The 19,777-nt window shown below is 39.8% G+C and overlaps 1 protein-coding gene across 2 annotated transcripts in view; it reads right to left on the bottom strand.

The window, feature by feature from the left end:
* The window catches only part of fancl (FA complementation group L), a 35,687-nt gene that overhangs the window by 3,063 nt on the left and 12,847 nt on the right, over positions 1-19,777 (bottom strand). For both annotated transcript variants that reach the window (XR_014914412.1, XM_085428989.1), the window contains exons 6-12: positions 18,045-18,141; positions 15,572-15,640; positions 6,012-6,162; positions 5,809-5,892; positions 4,728-4,773; positions 3,207-3,288; positions 2,378-2,494 (exon numbers count right to left, since the gene is read on the bottom strand). Coding sequence is in view for 1 of the 2 variants with exons in the window: in XM_085428989.1 (XP_085285115.1) it covers positions 2,378-2,494; positions 3,207-3,288; positions 4,728-4,773; positions 5,809-5,892; positions 6,012-6,162; positions 15,572-15,640; positions 18,045-18,141 (646 nt within the window). In the remaining variant the exon portion in view is untranslated. The remainder of the gene's footprint in view (positions 1-2,377; positions 2,495-3,206; positions 3,289-4,727; positions 4,774-5,808; positions 5,893-6,011; positions 6,163-15,571; positions 15,641-18,044; positions 18,142-19,777) is intronic.

The following is a 19,777-nucleotide window of genomic DNA, read 5'->3' as shown; positions in this document are numbered from 1 at the left end:
TATACAGTGTGGGGGTTTCCACGCTCATCTAACAAACAAACAAATCCTTTTGCATCAGGAAGACCATCAGGTCCAACCTACTTGCTGTGGTGAGCCTTTGAATAGGGAAACAACCCAAAGTAGCTTCCATGAATATATCCATTGCTCAAAGAAAGAAAAAAAAAAAAAAAGACTTGATAATTTTGGTTTCCACTGACCGCTGTTATGTCATTTTATTCTTGAGAAATCACATACTGTATGACAGCAAAGATTATTCAACTTGAATATTTCTATATCAAGATATGTCAGCTATATATAAAAAACATTTCCGTAATAAGTCATATCACTGTGGCTTGACATCTGGGCTGTTGTCATGTCAGACATCTTTATTAGAGATGGCACGATACCACTTTATGTCCCATACCGATATGAATCCGATATAGTGTTTTTTTAATCAATAAAACAGTTTTTTTTTTTAATATCTTGCTGCTTTTTGTATAAGTTCATACTCAAGTAAAAAAAACACAAACACTAAAGCTATTCTGTTATACCTGTATGCAAAAAATACACTGCACTCAAAATATTTTATAGTTCAGCAACACTGATCAGTCTAAAAAACTTAAACCTGCACCATCCTCCCTATTCTGGTATTTTAAAGAGTAAGCAACCTAACTAGTGGGGTTCTAAAACTCCCAGCAAAAAAAAAAAAAAAAAAAAATGGGGAACCACCCCCCACCCTCCACCTCATGATGCTTAATCGACGTAATCAACTTTAATTTGATGCAGTGTGAAAAAAATGCACAGAAATCAATTATTTTTCAAGAGTAATTAAATACATACAACATCTTTCTTCAACAGAATTGCAGACTGCACAGATCATACCTTCCCAAAGGAAAAAGTACTATAGCTTACTGGGGTATATTAGACTTAACAGTTACTATATACAGTAATGGACTTCTATACATTTTACATCAGATTAAAACTTTGGGTGTAAGATTCGGATAATTATTTATTAAAAGCAACACATTTTAAATGAGAATAAGAAAGAAAAGGATGTCTTTGTGCCCCCTTTTCCCTGTTCATGCCCTATCGGCCCCCCTGGCTGAACTTTGCTAGATCCGCCCCTGCACAGTTACCAGCCGTCAGCTGTAGAAAAGGATCCTGGTGTAGAAAGTAATATTAAATAAATTCTAACAACAGATTATCAAGCTTAAACGTGCTGCTGTTGTTCAGCCGCTGGTTTCCTCTTTCTGGCGCGAAGTGGGCGATAAACAAACAAAGAGACAGACTCGCGACAGAAAAGCCGATCAGCTGATCATTGATCAGTTTGATGATTGAAATAGCAGCAGGAGAGGGCGAGGCAGTCGCTCCATATATCTGTTGTTAAGCTTAACGTGGGAATGCTTGCTCCGACGTGCTACGGTAGTGAGCCGAGTTATGCCATGTCGCAAGTTTTTTGAGGTGCTTTTTTGGTATTTAATGGATCGGATTAAATTTTTTTATTTCCCTCCAATATCCGATCCAGTAATTTACGTCAGTATCAGACAGATACGTAATATCGGATCGGTCCATCTGTAATCTTTATATACATAGTCTATATTCTCCTTAAAAAAAAATTTCTGTTTAACTTCCAGGACATTGATCTGGTCATCTGAGTAGCAGAGGGCAGACAGGGCTGTAGAAGGCCCTTAACTCATCAGCAGGACTGGTATCTGCTTGCATGCCACAAATACAGAAACAGACTTCATGAGGGTCATCTTACAGCTGACGTCCTCCAGTGGGCCCTGTGCCCCAGTGGAGCCCAATTCTGGTATTCTATGACATTTGCATTTGCCATAGAATACCAGAATCGGCAGTTGCACCATTAGTGTGGACCTGCTACAAAATGGACTACCTTGCTGTATTAATTTTTTGTTCACTGTGATTTTCAGGATGCCTCCGAATTCAGCCTTCTGTAGGTTAATAATTTGCATTTCCATCAAATGATATTGCATCCTTTTGTTCCTAAAACATAACACATGTATACATATCCACTGAAGTCCGACGTGTTTCAAAAGCTTTCGGTTTTGTGTTGCCTACAACATTATTGAATCCTTCATATTAACTTGCATCAAACGTGTCAAATAGTTCATACACACATATTTCATTGAGACTTACTGAGTTAATGTCCAGTTTTAATGTAAGGCCAATGATGAGCCATTATATGCAGCTTGTATTTTTTTCCCTCTCATCTGTTATAAAAAGCTGATGTGAACACATCTGTCTGATCTCATTGTTCAATCTAAAAATGGAAGAAACCCTACTGTAAACCTCAAATTGTGTGTGTGTGTGTGTGTGTGTGTGTGTGTGTGTGTGTGTGTGTGTGTGTGTGTGTGTGTGTGTGTGTGTGTGTTCATACCTCATAGAGACAAGTCTGGTGGAAGGGCTGCCCACAGCGAGGGTCATTACACACCTGATCAGGGATGGCAGCTTCAAGTTGATATGAATAGCAGATGCCACACTCAAGGTTGAAACTCTACACGGACAGAGAGCAGTGAATGTGCATGTGCAGCATGCTTGTTGGCACAAACTGTCCTCACACACACTAAAGCACACACACTCCACACGTCACCCCGTAACTCCTTTCTCCCTGCTCATCGTTGCATTTTGGTGTAATGAGTAACTCCTGTTTTCTTTGGGGGTTTTTCCTGCAGCTATCCATTAAAAGAGACGATGTCAGAGGAAAGAAAAAAAAAAAAAAAAAAATCAACATCTGGTCAACTCAACTTTTTTGCACTCCTCTGAATGTTAATGAAGCGGAGGCATTAATCACCGCGGCGACAGTGGATAAACAGGACACCCTTTCAACCCATCCGGAGAGAGGGGAGGGGAGAAAAACGAGGGCTTAAAAAAAAAAAAAAAAAAAAAAAAAGAGAGAGACAAATGGTTTTTCGTGATTAAAGCGGTTTGATAGTGCAGAGAATTCTGCCATCTTTGTTATTCTAATGATCTTATCAGTAAACAACCCAATTAAAGGAGAACCGGAGCCCACCTCTAAGAAAAACAAAACACACAAAGAAAAATGCGGAAAGAAACGGGAAAATAAGCAGCAGTGTATGTCCGCCCCCTTAGAACTCTGAGCTCAAACAGGAGAATGTATGCAGAGATGTAAACACACACACACACACACACACACACAGATGAAGGGACACGTTTGAAATGGAAAATGGGGCAACTATGTGACATACAGATTTTTCGTGGGTGGCAGGTGATGGGAATTCGATCTCCAAAACATCCTGGAGGTTGTGCAAGACGCTGGAGTCCGGGTTCCTGCCAGCAGACCACAGACAGCTCCTTCACACACTAATTAACCACATGCAAATGAGCCTGCAAAGACACTGGGGGATGATTAGGAGACTTTCACTACTGCTATATAAAATGTAAGAAAAAAAAATAGCAGGAACATTTGAGCTGCCTCAGACTGTACAGTGGTGGAGGGGAATTTACTGAGATGTGTGTCATGCAGGGAGGCAAATGTTAAAACCTGGGGTGAAATTTAAATCTGTACCCAGCTTCATTTGGAAATGACTTTTTTCCCTTCTTCCCCTGAGTGTTAATCAAATGGTTCTCTGCTCTCTGTGCAGGGATCCACTTAGACACTGATAATGCTCCTGGATGTAAAGATAAAAAGAATTGGAGTTTGAATGGCAGATATGCTCACAAATAATAAAGAAAAGACCAAAACCAACAATTAAAACACGGATGACACTTTGTTATGGACACGGTGGAAAAGCTGCAAACACCACAGATGAGTTGTTCTTGTGTTTTACCCTTTCGTAGTACACATGCTTGTATAAAACATGGGCACATGGTGACAGTGGGAAGAAAAAACTCCCTTTTAGCAAGAAGGACTGGGGGGAGTGAGACAGGACAAAAATGTTGGCAAAACGAAGTAGGTGGGTCCTGAGATAACCTTTTCTTAGCTTTGAGGTGACTGAAGTGACTGCCAGTGACAGCACAGGATACCGGGGACCGACATGACCTGGTAGGAAATCAGGAACCAGAGCCTGGAAGGTGGGAAAAGTGGTCGGTCCATTGAGGCAGTAGTGAAAGACACCTTATGGGCAATTTTCTCATCTGGGAGTTTCACAGAATGCAGTTTTGTCACATATTCACGCTGGAACAACTACTCCATGGTGTCTGCAGCTGTGTGTCTACTTCCACAACAGACAAGAGGGCCTAAGTTCAAATACATAATCTAATATTTTTGTAGACGAGGCCTCAGGCCTGTGTGCTGTTTGGTGAAGGGCAGGTACCATTCAGGGAGTTCCTCTGAGCTTTTAATCTAAAAACAGCTCACTGCTCTGAGAGTGGCTCAAAATGCTCTCTGTGCAGGTCAAAGATAATGAGCCAAAGGATGCTAAATCTAAGAAAGATAGATAGATGGTGCAGACGTGGATGAGAATGCTCTGCAGGTCCAGAATGTGCTCTTCATTCACAGCGGTTTTTGATAGGAACCACAACACTTGCTTATTATTTATAGTTAAATAATAAGTAAGTGTTGTGCAAGTATTGATGGGTTTGCTTTTTTCCATTTGATTTGTTGACAGTAATGCAAAAATCATATCATAGTACATCACATTATAATGTGATGTACTATGACATCCACCATATTCTTCAGAAAGTGTGTGACATTCAGAGCTCAATTTCTGCTCAAAGAGATTCTGCTGAATTAGCATGTGAAAGCTCAGTGACTGAGAAAACCTTACCACAAGTGCATGTTAGCGTTTAGCTTATTCCTCAGCGGAGTCACCACTGAAACAAAACACAAGAAATCATGTGGAATTGGATGGAAATCAGAATAGTAATAACAGCCTTAAATTAGATCTGCAGTCACATTTCAAGCAGCTTCAGATACACTATCACTGTATATAAGGCCCTGGAAAATTAGACTTCCTTTTAAAAAAAAAAAAAAAAAAAAAAAGCACTCTGCATACCCTCAAACAACATCTCTTATTGGACAAAGGCCCAGATCAGCACAGACAGCGGCGTCACCGCTGTTAGATATGAACCATGGTTGCTTGTGCCATTCCACAGGGGAGCTTTGTCTCCGTGCAGCGCTCATCACTCTCGCTGTTTGTTATTCCTACATGCAAAAAGCAATATTTCTATGCGACCCCCCTGTATTTGAGGGTCGCTGCCTGCCTCCCGTCTTGGTGGCTGAAGTGTGCGTGTGTTTAATATCTTTTGAGTTGCATTGCTAGGCAACAGGCTAGGAGTCGCGTGACCTTGGGTTTACAGAAACAATGGCCGACAATTGACGGGGACTTAAATAGAAAACTGGAGCCCGAGCTCGCCTGCTGACTGGCTCCGGTGTTGCTGCGCTGGGAATGAAGATGTGCCACTCTGGAAGCAGATCCTCTGACACAACAACGCACAACAGTCAACACAACCAGAGATGTGTGGAGAGCAAAAAAAAAGTGCTATTTTCTTTCACAGCTCGTAGCTTCTCACCGATCTGATCTGAATAACGACAGAATTTAGACTTTATTGCCTCATCTGATCCTCAGCTGCTACGTTATTGTGTGAAGACAGGCAGGATGCACAGGCCTCAGGAAGATCCCATTTATGAAACTACTACTTTGTTTTTTAATTGAACTCATTTAAGTTAAGTTAAAGTCCAAGAAGCAATGCTTGGACGTGGGCGTCTTAGTGACTGTCACATGCATGTCACCTGATAACTGTGTATTTCCCATGCTGTATCATTGTCAGTTAGTTTTGGGGTTATAATACTGCAGATGAGCTCTTGCGCTGCCTGCAAACACACTTTGACTCCCAGGTCATACCCACCATGCTCTGCTCCTAGCAGGCAGCATTCTGGCAGCATCTTTGGGTGTCGGGGATCCACCTCTACTTTGATGGAGACGTTGTTTCCTGCACACATACACACAGATCCACTTATAAAGACCAGTGGGTAGTTAGGTGGTTGTAATATTTGGTTGTATTATGGTCTGTGAAGCGGCATCAAGATCTGCTGATGTGTGGAGCAGTACCAATGGCGATCCGCCTCGTGGTGTCTGAGTGACATGGTTTTTCCGGTTCCAGAATCCAGGTCTTGCTATCAATCTCATCCAGAACATCCCAGAACTCTGACAGGGACTCCAAAACCAGCAGGAACTGGCTGTGGAGCTGCTCCAGAGTGCTCTAATAAACCAGACCAGAAGAATTATACTGCTGTAAGAGCAGTTAGTTTGATACAACTATCACAGGTCCCAGTCTGACCTGCTAACTATGAGCACTCCTTACTGCTTACATTTGATTATTAGCAACCAGGTGCTGATAATCAAATGCACTTAGGAAGTATGAGCACTGTAGAAGCAGAGGTTTTTGACAGTTTGCAGGTCTGAAGCATCCAGGTCATCCCAGCATAATTACAAATGCTGAGTAATTAAAAAAAACAAAACCCTGAAAAACAGCATTTGGACATTCATCTATCGCAGAGACGTAGAGTCAAATGTGAGCCCATCTGAGACCAAGGTGGAGATGTGTGACTGTAATGCAGAGCCCCATGTTTGGCAAAAACCTAACACAGCACGCAAGCACAGGCAGGAGGGGGATGATTTGGGTATTCTAGATAAGTATTCTAGAGTCAAATGTGAGGCCATCTGTCAGGCCGCTAAAGCTCGTGTCAAGAAACAAGACAATGATCCCAAGCACAGCAGCACATTTACAACAGAATGGCTGAAGAGAAAAGAAAAGAAAAGAATCACGATGTTGCAACGGCCCAGTCAAAGTCCAGAGATGTCGTGGTGGGACCTTAAGAGATCTGTGTATAAATGAATGTCTGCAAACCTCAATGAGCTGAAGCAATGCTATGAAGAGGAGCAGGTCAACATTCCTCAACAATGATGTGAGACACTGACTCTGCCTTAGAAAATGATTTCTTTAGGTTATTGCTGCTAAAGTGGCTCTACAAGCTAATGGTGGAGTGGAGTTTTTCACATGGCTGGAGCACGGCTCGTGCATCATTCCTGTCCTAGTTTTTTTCTATCTTTATCATATCTGTAAGATTATAATGATTTATTAGTGAGCTTGAGATATATTAGTGGGGGTAAATAGGAACTAGCTGCCATTTCTAATACATGTTCAAAATAAAAATGAGTGGGACCGAGCTTAAATCAATCTCAGAAAAAAACATTTAAAATCTCCTAGGCAGTTCCAACAATTTTACAATATTCAGTTAAGATATAACCAGTTTAAGTATTCTGGTTATATCTGTAAGCAGGTACCTGTAAACAGTTAACACAGAGTTCTTATTGGACAAATTGTTTGGTTTTCAAAGTCAGTGACACAGGGCAGGTTTTTAATATGCCATTTCAAAAGGTTAATAATTACATATAATGTTTTTAATGCCAAAGCAAATGCACAGAAGACATTTGCTGCCATGTTTCATTTGAAAATTAAAGTGAACTCAAAGTGTAGACAGCAAATGGACAGTGAGTGAAGACTGTATAAACTTGAGGTGCGCACACACATGGTTACACACACACACAGAAGAGAAAGGGAGGCTGATAGAGGTGTGGGAGAGCAATACAGATGGAATGAGAAGGAAAAAATTAGAGGAAAAAATGAACCAAAAATTATGGGTCATTGTGCCAGCACAGTGCACACAATTAAGCATCGTCCAGGTGCCGAGAGCCTCAGCAATTACAGCCCAATTAATGCCAGTGGTATGATTACGGTTACAGCTCAGGATAACTGCGCTAGACCCAGTTCAGAAGGAGAAAAAAAAGAAAGAAAAAAAAAGGAAGAAGAGCTGGTAATTGAATTCCTGCTGCATCTGAGAAGAGAACACGCGTAAGAGTGGCAAACTGTAGGAAAGTATAAAAGAGAGTGAGTCTGAGCTGAGATTTGCTCTTTGGCCATCTCAATCAGTCCTCTTTATCTATTTATGACTGACCTCAATTTGACTCCTAAAAGCAGCCAGGTTGAAATTATTCACTTCTCTTTACTTGGATGCTGTTAAATTTTACTGTCTTTAACCCCCTTTTTACAATTTCTTTTATTTGTTCACTATTGTAATTTCTTTCACTCTGTAATTTTATAGAATTGCAAAAGGATGCCGTCAACGTGACATTTTACTGAGAATGGATGTGAGCATGTTGCCAGCATGAACATTTTCTTCTATGGAACAATGGACAAATTATTATTATTTTAAATCGCTCATTATATGTAATGTTATTTACATGTGATCTTCAGATTTTACAACTTCATAGATAAACAAAAGGAGTATGACCACTCACAGACGAGGCAAGCAAGTAAGATTGACACCCCTGTTCTAGATGGACAGTCAAACTCAAATACACAGTGGGCCAAAATTCAAAATAAAAAAAATAAAAAAAATAAAAAAGATTTTTTTAGGGGTATTTTATATTTTAGGGGTGCAACAATACACAAAATTCACCGTTCGGTTCAGTTCGATACTTTGGTGTCACGGTTCGATATTTTTTCGATACAAAAAAAATGTTCATGCCTTTTCAATTTGTCATTTATTAAAATTATAAATATATATATATTAACTCAAAAGTACAGTTTTTAAATGTAATGTTGCTGAAACAACAAAATAAAAAAAATAAAATAAATCTATCTGATGGAGAAATCACTCATCTTTGGAAAAGAGAGTTTATTACAGAGAAATGGCTCTTTCCAAAATAAAAGCTATACTATACGCTTCTTCTGGGCTATATTCAACAACATATTAAACATATCAGGTCCCCATAAGGAGACTCATGTGCTTGTTTTTTTTTGTCTGCTTCCACTAGTCTTTGCACTAGGATGATGTCGGTGTAAATGTGCAGTGATACTCGTTGTGTTCCCAGTAGTGCTGTCAGCGCTAATCTCGTTAAAATGACATTAATGCCATAACGCAGCAAATCTCCGTTAACGAGTTACCGCGGATCGCCCCGTGCTTGGGGCTGGATGGCGTCAACATGTTAACAAGCTAACTGCGCTAACGCACTAGTTCCCACAAATTGAGCATTACGTGGCACATCCAACATACTGTTTTACTTTTGTCCATGCGCTTACCTTCAGGGTCATACGTCACATGAAGACCAAAATAGTTCCAAAGTCCAGATCTGAATGAGGGTGGGGGAGCCACTGAGCATCGTCAGAAGAAAAGTTGATAAAATAAATTAAAAATGTTGTATTGTTCGATACATATGCGTACCGAACAGAAAGCATTGTATCGAACGGTTCAATATCGATACGAGTATCGTTGCACCCCTAATAGATATATCTATATCTATATATATCTATATCTATCTATATCTCTATATATCTATATATCTATATCTATCTATATCTCTATATATCTATATATCTATATCTATCTATATCTCTATATATCTATATATCTATATCTATCTATATCTCTATATATCTATATCTCTATATATCTCTATATATCACGGTTCGGTTCGATACTTTGGTGTCACGGTTCGATATTTTTCCGATACAAAAAAAATGTTCATGCCTTTTTAATTTGTCATTTATTAAAAATTATAAATATATATTTTAACTCAAAAGTACAGTTTTTAAATTTAACCCTAACCCTTGTGCGTGTTTTTTATTTTGACAGCGAATGCGCACCTGCGGACCACTTATGTGCAGCCCTGGTTATTTAGCTCGTCATATTGCAGCCACAGAAATTCTTTTGTCCATGAAACCATAAAGCTGCACTTTCTTTTTGCCTTATAGTCTGATTTGTCATAACTTCTCCGTTTTGTGGTAAGCTTTTCTTTGGCTGTCACTTCTTCACCCTGACCTGTCTTATTTGGCTCAGCAGAACTAAAATATATATCCTGCTGCTTTTACACACGGACTCACATAAGCTCAGCGATTCTCTGCGCGATCAACCTCTCAGATGTTTAAGCTGCGGGAGATTTCACTTGTCATGTTTGCATAGTAAGCTACCAATTAATAAGACGATGTCAGAGGAATTGGTGCACAAATTATCATCACTCACAGATCAGTGCTGTCATTGCAAAGTGAAAGCAAAAAAACAAGCGCAAATTCAAACGCGATTTCAATATGTCACATATTGACAGTGGCTCACCGATGCCAATGACATAATTACCCAGCTACATTTCTGAAAGAATGCAAAAGCATTGACATATATTTTTCCTTCCTACAATAGCCCGACGGGCAGGGCAGAGATAGATTTTGGTAGCCCGACTGAAAAAATCGCTAGCCCCGGGACGTCGGGCTAGCGATATTGCAAGCCCTGTATCTGATTGAGGAATCACTCATCTTTGGAAAAGAGAGTTTATTACAGAGAAATGTCTCTTTCCAAAATAAAAGCTATACTATCCGCTTCTTCTGGGCTATATTCTCAGCAGCATAAGGAGAATCATGCTGTCTAAATGACTCTGCTAAAGTTAGTAGCATGCTTGTTGTTTTTGTCTTTGCACTAGGATGATGTCGGCGTAAATGTGCAGTCATATTCGTTGTGTTCCCACTAGTGCTTTCAGGTTAATCTCGTGTATATATACACACACACACACACACACACATATATATATACATATATATATATATATATATATATATATATATATACACATGTGTATATGTATATATATATATATATATATATATATATATATATATATATATATATATATATATATATATATATATATATATACATACACACATGTGTGTATATATATATACATACACATGTGTGTATGTATATATATACACACACACACACACACACACACACATATATATATATATACACACACACACACATATATACACACACACATACATACATATATAATACCAGTAGGCCAGCTCTAATAGTAATTTGGTATGGCTTCGCGGACCAAATGTAATGGGCCACAGTTTGACACCTATGATCTACAATGAAGTCCTCACCCTATCACTAAGCTTGTGACCAAAGGTGAGTATAAGAATATAGACGTATCCAGTACAGTATCCACATCACCCCAATAACTTTGTCAACTATTTTACCTCCTTTTCCCAAGGCTGTGCTTTGTATAGGTAAGGTAGTACTGCTTTTACAGATATAAGCAGACAGGCTATAGCAGACAGCTCTCCCGTTGGTAATTTGAGTCACTGAACATAACCGTACATACCTGCTGTCATTACGTGATAACTTAGCAATCCACAAATCTGACCAAATACAGTTACTTCTGGCTCCAAAGAGCCAACATGGCAGCAGCCAAAACACACAGACAATATACATATATTTAAAAAAGGATGTAGGTTAGGTATGCAAGTAATAAACCTACATACCTGTGGTTTCAAAAAGACTTCTGTCCCATAGAAGCGACGAGGTTGAACTTGACCTCTGTAAACACTTTAGTGATGAGTTTATTCATTGGGTCACTTCTTCCAGGTCATAGTGAATAAACAATGAGTCAGTTTACTAAATTTTAGTCATTGTAAGTATTAGAGATATAGAGATATATGAAAATTAGTTCAGAACTAATGGGTAATGCCAAGGTGCCTATAGAGTACATGGTCTGAACCAACTAGGACTGCAACTTTTCAATTTATTATACAAAAGGCAATCACCAACATTTAACAGCAAGTTTGTATTTTCATGCAAGGATGTGTATTCAGGAGGGGCTTTTTGGGTCCACTGCTTAGCCAGTCACACACAGAACTTCCATCATCTCTCATGCTTGTACTTTTTGGTCGTTAGAAAAAGAAAAAAAAACAAAAGAAAAAAAACACACACACACAAACCATTGTATAGCCTTCAAGCACACAAAAACTGCATACACACCAAGGTTCCACACAAATGCACAGAGTGGCACGTCTTGGCCCTGCAACAGAGCAGGCAATAATTACTCATTCAAATGAACATGTCAGGACTGCCGACAGACAAGCCCTTCCCCCCACCACACACACCCTTCACACATCAGACAAAAACACACTTGCCACAGATGCAAGCGCACATACACAAGCATATACACACACTTCATGTTGCAGTGTGGGAGAGATCCATCAACGGCCCAGCAGGCAGACAGGCTCCATACGGTAGCGCTGTTCTAAGCTGGTCCTCACTGTACGCCTGCCATGTATCAGCTCGCCAACACAGACACACACACACACACGCCCATGCATTAGCATCTCTCTCCTCACATTCTCTGTCGCTGGTGTTTCCTCTCTCTGATTGACATAACGCATTTCACAGCTCCTTTTTTGTCACTCTCCAAACATCCTCACTCCTGAGGTCTAAAAGTCAAACTGGTCTTTACAAAAGTGCACATCAAATTGGCACAAAGGACGTGCAATGTCGAGATACAGAGTGCCACCGTATTTTTTTTAACGATGGATTAAGTGACTGTTTGCGTAAAAATAAATAAATAAATCAAAACGTGCGTGCGTGCGTGCGTGCGTGCATGCGTGTGTGTGAGAGAGAGAGAGAGGGAGAGAATGAGCAACATCCGACTCCGAGGCAGTGACGGAGATAAAAAGCAGCACCAGAGTGAAAGAAGAAAGACGGCAAACAACAATAATGAGGAGCCAAAGAAATACAAAGAGTCCACAGCTGGTTTTACATCAAAGCACTTTTATGCCAATTATAGTGGACTAAATTTGAGGGGCTGAAAGAAAATGTCTTAATAGAGCAGGTGGAGATGTGTTTTGTCAAATTATGCAATATGCAGCCGAAGATGAGTCAAGTGGATCAGTGTAGTCCTTAATCAGAGTTTGAGTCTCCGAGAGCCTCAATACATTACAGTACAAAACTCTGACAACAATAAAGAATTTCTAAAATATCAATTACAAAAACACTGACACACACACACACACACACACACACACACACACACACGCCATGTAAAAGCCCGATTCTTGTGACATTACACAGTCACATAAGTTATTCACAGGACTCTATGAATCCTTGTAAAAAACTAAGTAGACCACATAATTCAATAGCTTATAGAACCAATTTAATACCAATATCGATTCATCAATCCATCGATTTTTTCTGGGGCGGGTCGTGGGGACAGCAGCCTAAGAACAGAAGCCCAAACCTCCTTCTCAACGGCCACCTCCTCCAGTTTATCCAGGGGGGCACCAAGGCATTCGCAGGCCAGCCGAGAGATATAATCTCTCACACGTGTCCTGGGTTTGCTCCAGGGCCCTTCTCCCAGTGTGAAATGCCCAGAATACCGCGCCCAGGGGGCATCCTTGTTACATGCCGGAACCACCTCAACTGGCTCCTTTCGATGTCTATCCTGAGCCCCTCTCGGATGGCCCAACTTCCTCACCCCATCTCTAAGGGAGAGGTCTGCCACCCTTTGGAGAAAGCTCATTTCCACATACATCAACCGGTAAATCAAGAGCTTCGCTTCCATAAAAATTATCAACAGAATCGGTGACAAAGGGGAGCCCTGGTGGAGTCTAACACCCACCGGGAACGAGTCCAACTTATTGTGGCTATGTGGCCCAAGCTCTTGCAATGGTTGTACACCAAACACATGTAGACTGCTTGGACAAACTCCCATGCACCCAAGTATCCTCGACAGGGTAAAGCAGCATTAACATTTTCTGTATGACTTTATCAACCTCTCACATTGCTGTAAAAGAATTTTGTCCTACTTATGCTTACCGCATTTCTTCAGTTCATGGAGGTTTGTGGATATGAATGCATGACTCTTTAAGATAAGTTGAGTGTAAGTCTGACCATTGCAAAATCATTGCAACAGCTTGATACTTTTCTTCTTCAGCCATTCTGTTGTAGATGTACTGCTGTGTTTGGGATCATTTCCCTGTGACATGACTGAATCTTAGCCAAACTTTAGCTGTCAGTCACACATTTGAATCTAAAATCCTTAGAGATATAGAGTTCATAATTTACTCAAAAATGAGAAGGTGCTCAGGTGTAGTGGCTGCAAAATGAACCCAAATCATCAACTACTCAACCACCACCAAAACATAACAGCATATGAGCACAAACTGTGCTCATATGTGCATTATGAACAAACATCTCCTCTTTAATGTCTTCCAGTGTCCAGAGACCACTGTTTCAGAGGTCTCTACTTTGTTCAGATGCAAATTTGCAACCCTAAGCAATGTTGCTTAGGGTTTTTGTTTATTTGTTTTGGGTTTTTTGGGTTGTTTTTTTTTTACAAAGAATTTATTTTACAAAGAATTAGAAAAGAGTTCTCTTGGCAACCCTCCCAACAAGCCAATCTTGTTCTGACTTTTCCTAACAGTACTGTCATTAATTTTAACACGTTAAATGAGGCCTCAGAGTCTGAGGTCTATCTCGAGTTTTGTTTTTACAATTTCTCTGACCACTGCGTGATGTGACTTTCAGGTAAATCCTGGGAAGATCACGAATGTATCAAAAGTTCTGTTTCTATAAAGGTGGCCAATACTTGCTGATGATCAATTAATTGAGCATTGATTAGAAACACCTGGCTGCTACTCACCCTCTTAATTTCTATGAAAGCAGTAAAGGTGTGCTTAGTTTTTCCTCAGGACTGCGTCCTGTGAAAAACTGTTTTTAAAATACTGTAACTGGATGTTTATTACAGGCTTTAAAGCCTGGTTCACGGTTCCAGCACTACTTCTACAAGTGCATGCTCAGTCCACTGTCAGCGAAACCTTACTATCGTAAAACTAAATGTGACTGTTATATGGATGCATGCACGAATAATACTGCACTTGAGTTTTAGAAAGCATAACAATGAGGGGGCAGCAAAATCCAAAGAAAGTTCACTTGGTTGGTTTTTTTATATTCATTTTTAACAGTTAGTTATACATTGGTGTAATAAATAGGGCATATTACTTAGTGTTTGCACATTGAGTTTGACTGGCTTAATTTATCTGTGCACATTTACAGATGTTACACAGTTCCTGGGTTTTATTAGAATAATTTTTTACATGAAAAAAATTGGGGATGTGCCATCCGCACGTTTATTCTAATCCAGTAGTGGGTGCGCAGTAGTCTGGGATTTCACCATCTTTTACTGTGAATGTAAATCTTCAGTAATTTTAGAATCTGCAAACTTCAAGATCTTTTGCCACAAAGTAAGAATGGGTGGATAAATTATACTAAAATTAAATAAAAAGCATGAAATTAAAAAAAAAAAAAAAAAAAAAAAAAACATTACACCCTGAAGTTTAACCAAACATTTTTAATGCATTATGGTGTATCCTTAGCAGAGATTTAATCCTAGTTCATCTTGCCTGAAATCACGAGAATGTTAGAATGTGTGAAATGTATTGAGAATTCATTTAAGATGGGTTTTTATTTTAAAACAAACTTTAATATTTGACCCTCAAACTAGCATTTTAAGGTTTAATCTGATGTCAGTATGGATTCTTGTGGTATTGCTTTTTAAGTGAGCTTTCACTGACTTCATACATTTAAAATATTGGGATTTTTTTTTTTTTGATGTGTCAGATATTTGTTGTGAGTTAAATCTTTTAGATGATATGTTTCTGAAACAAAGGTCGAAAGTGTGACATATAGCAACCTAGAAGCATTTGACATTCACTGAACAGAAGTAAAACCTCTTTAGACAGACACTGTGCGCAGCTGTGTATATTCACTTACCTGTGCTGTCCAGTTTATAGCTAGTGGCACTGGCAGGTCAGCTGAGCATTCGGGAGTCTCTGCAGGATGCTGTGTGTTAAGAAGATGGGGTAATACTGCGGCATATATTAAGACTTCATTAAAACAAAAAAGCAAAGTGATCTCCGAATTCTGATTAAAAAATGTGCATCAGGAAGTTGGGCATCATAGTTTAGCAATTAGGCTTAAACTGGGATTTCTCAACATGCTAGAAAAGTCTGCTATAATAGGTCAATAGCCTCTTATAATTAACATTAACAGCCACCCTGTATTTATTTAAAACAGTCTTGTTATTAAGACTTTATTGGCTCAACTTTTTAAAGAGCTGAAAAATACATTTTGGTCAATATATATGAGCAGCTCTTTTTTTTCCCCCTGTTCACCTTCAGCATCATACTACTCTGTCCTCATCCTCTCTCACTCCCCTGCCTTCCAAGCCTCCATGCGTCCGTGCCAGTGCTGCCTCCTCCCTGGCTGTGCCTGGTGAGGGATGACCTGGCGCTGGATTTGGCGGAGGCAGCTGGAACACAGGGAGGACTTGGAGCTGTTTTTTTACAGTGCCAAAAAGTTGAGGAGGGCCAGGTAGGCAGGTGGGCACAGAGTGGGGTACCACCACCCTCCTTTGTCCCTGGTGGATGTCATCTGGGCTTAGCTAAGCACCAGCTCACCATGATATCCACCCACCATGCCCAGAATATGCTTCCCCACTCTGACTTACAAAAAGTAAAACATTCACTTGAAAAGTTTTAAGTAATTCTGCTGTCAAAATCTCAAAATTAAACAATTAAAAGAACAAAAACAACCCTTATTCTATGTGTGGAAGATAAGCTGCAGAGCTCACTTCTTCAAGTATCCATTATGTAACCTATTTTTAAAGGATGAAATATTTTTTGTTGAATTATAAATTGTAATGTAAAGCAAAAACAAAATCTGCGTGTGCACAAGTGGCACACCGCTTTGGTTGCATCCTTAGGTTTACCTCTTTCATCTGGTTTAAAGCCAAAGAAATCCCAAATTGGTGACTTTATATTCTTTAGTGCTGTCAGCGTTAACGTGCCGTAATCACTGAACTGATGACATACTGACATGGATTAATTGTTAGCGCGATTTACAATTAACCCATCTGGAGTGCAGACTGAGTCAAAATCCTTGAAACGTCTCTGTCAACGTTTTTCGGGCAGTTTGTCCAAAGTTTGTTCATTCTGCGCTTCAGATGGTTTGAGCGCGTTAAAAATTTTAACCACGTTAATTGTGATGACCACGGTTAAGCCGCGTTAACGCTGACAGCTTCTTCTTTTTTTGTGGGGGGGAGGAAATCGTCCGTGTTTGGACTTCTGTGTTGTAAACACGCAAATCAGTCCGTGCATGATAACATTGCTCTGCCCATCAAAAAGTCTGCGCATCCACGAATATATCGCCCATCTGTGATTGTTGGACTGACGATTTCTGGTTGGAAAATTTTTACATATTGCCCAACCCTACACTAGTGAGCAGCACTGTGCTGACTTAATTAATTTACAGATGCAACCTATGCAGCGCTCGTTTAAATTTCCACTTTGGCGATGCATGATGACATTTAAATTTATCCTTTATCCTGATTTCAAAAATAAATTGTCTCATTATTTTTCAAAGTTCAACTTGTTTTTTTTTAAAGTTTAGCGTTTTAAAACCAGATCTCACCAACTTTACCAGAAAGATCAATCTTACTGGACGAGCAGAGGAGAACTGCACGTCTCATTTCTGCAAGTAGTTCATTAGTCTGGGACTAAGATATCACAAATCATGCTTTCAGATAGTGAGGCTTTTCTGCTCGAGCAGTCACAGCAAACTCAGAGTCAATCACAGGGAGCTACAAGCGAAACGAAAAGAACATTTCCATGATCAAAAATCAAGAATGCAGCCTTACTACTGTAAAGCTTACAATCAACCAGAATCATCACATGTACCTGTGACGAAATGTCATTAAGTGTCATTTTATATGGAAATTCCACAGCCACAGCCTTCCACAGCCTGCGTTTAGGTTAACCTACACTGGGCAGAGGTTTTGTGTATCTCTTTCAATAGCAGAGCAGAGACAGCAGCTATGCAGATGAGTGTGGGTGTACTGATTTTCTCTATGCATAGAAGAAGGTTTTCCATCACGCTGGGGTTATGTGGAGATATTTTATCTGTGCTACGTCTCAGTCACAGCGGGTTATCGTGTCTCTCCACACCCTCTCCAGTTTGACCCAGATTTAGGGGCACAGATGTAAATCACTGATTTGCCATCAGCAAAGTGAACAACCCCACATGCATTTGGTGAAGTTGGCCTGTTTGGATTTGGATTGGCTGTAGGTCAACATCAAGTTGTAGAGTATTCCATTTGATGATGAATAATTTTTTTAGTGTGGAAAATGATCCAGTCCTTATGGTAAACTGTGTGTTTCTCAGTGTGCACAATGAGAGTGCGCCTTACCTTAGACTTGAGTTTAACAGTGAGGATGTGCTGCCTTCCAGCGGAGTCCTCCGCTTTCAGTCTCAACATTCGGAACTCGGTGTCAATGAAGAGCAGCCTGAAGATGGACACACACAAAGCACACGCCATAAATCAACCTCTATTCATAGAGAAGGGCACACGCAACACTGTAACCTGACAGCAGCCATCATCCGTCATTAATCACAGCTGCAGAGAGCAATATTGAGACATAAACTCTACCTTGAGATTTATCACTCTGGGTACCAACACAGTGACATTACATCAGACTGCAACTCTGGAGTCATGGCCTACAACTATGGATCATTTTCTGCTAATCTGTGGTCCTCTGCAGCAAACTGTGGCCACAGTAACCTGACATCACACATAAAGTCCTGGCCCATACCTTAGTGTGCCATCCTGTAAGTTATTTTGCCAATTCACCCTGTTAATAAACAGTTGACTAGTCATCTTACCATAATGATGTTCACATATATTTGTATTAACCACTAAATACAGAATGAAAATAATTTTTTAAGTGCCACTAGCTTGGCAAAACCTGTCTGTCTGGTGGGTTTTTGCCAGTAAAAAGAAACGAAACACAGTTTGTTTCAGCACAGAACCTGGTAACTGCATCTGCTGGATAAGAATATTGGGTCTCCCTGCTTCTTGGAGAATTCCATCTATGGATATGATTTATGAGGAACTTCTGGGTATTAAAAAAACAAACAAACAAGGAAGACAAAATAGATGGTGGGCAAAAATGAACTGTGACCCCTTTTGCACAGGTATATGATCCATCCATTCATGGTTTCTGACATGGGATGAATCTTAAAATGCAACTGATGGCCATTTCCATTATTTTGTCATTTTATTTTCTCTTTGTAAAAGTTCCCAAAAATAAAGTAAAAAAAAAAAAAGAATGAAATTTAGCTGAGTCCTGCTAGTCCCAGACCCACCTATCAACCAGCGTTAGCAAAGAAGGTAGTTTTATATTAGCATTAGGTTAGTGAGCTAAAAAGAAACATACAAGACAAAAAATACATTACATAACAATTACGTTGCACATTCTCAGTCTTATGCACGAACACATTATTTTTATTGAACAAATAATTTATAGTAATTATCCCATAAATAAAGTTAATAATGTTTGTATATACTTTAGTATTTAATAAAAATATGCAGGTAATTAAGACAGAGACAACATTTGTTAATTAATGTTTTAGTTATTATATGAATAATGTTAATAAAAATTCATTAGCTGACAGAAACAAACCTCAGCCAACACCAGTTTGTCCAGAGGAATAACATGACGCTAACATTAGCGTGGCTTTAGCAGTTACAGCAGTGGGAGGAAGCTCTCAGAAAATGATGCGTCTCTGGATGACCTTAGGCTGAGATGTTTTTCAGCCTGAATCAACTTGTAAATCAGACCTTCTCCTTCCTGAGCTAATTATAACCTATTGAGGTTAAGGACACAACACTGATGTGGCTGGAGCATTCGCCAACACTGCTGTCAGATTTACTGCTCCTTCTGCTGCTCCAGCACACTGTAAAGGAGTCAGTTCCTCCCCCTCGCCAGACCAACTCCAGTCTACTGAGACCCAAAGATAAAAGACTGATCCGAGACAAAGGATTTGAACAGTCCTCCTCCAGATTTACAGTACATTACGACGGGCGCTCTATGCCGAGGCTGACATGGCTGTATATCAGCTGAGGATTTATGGAGTGTGTTA

Source organism: Rhamphochromis longiceps, linkage group LG13, assembly GCF_057381845.1.
Source record: "Rhamphochromis longiceps isolate RC_006_pf linkage group LG13, R_longiceps_female_GT1.1, whole genome shotgun sequence".
Lineage (NCBI taxonomy): Eukaryota > Metazoa > Chordata > Actinopteri > Cichliformes > Cichlidae > Rhamphochromis > Rhamphochromis longiceps.
The sequence above is the reverse complement of the archived record's forward strand: the minus strand, read 5'-3'. Positions and strand labels throughout refer to the sequence as shown.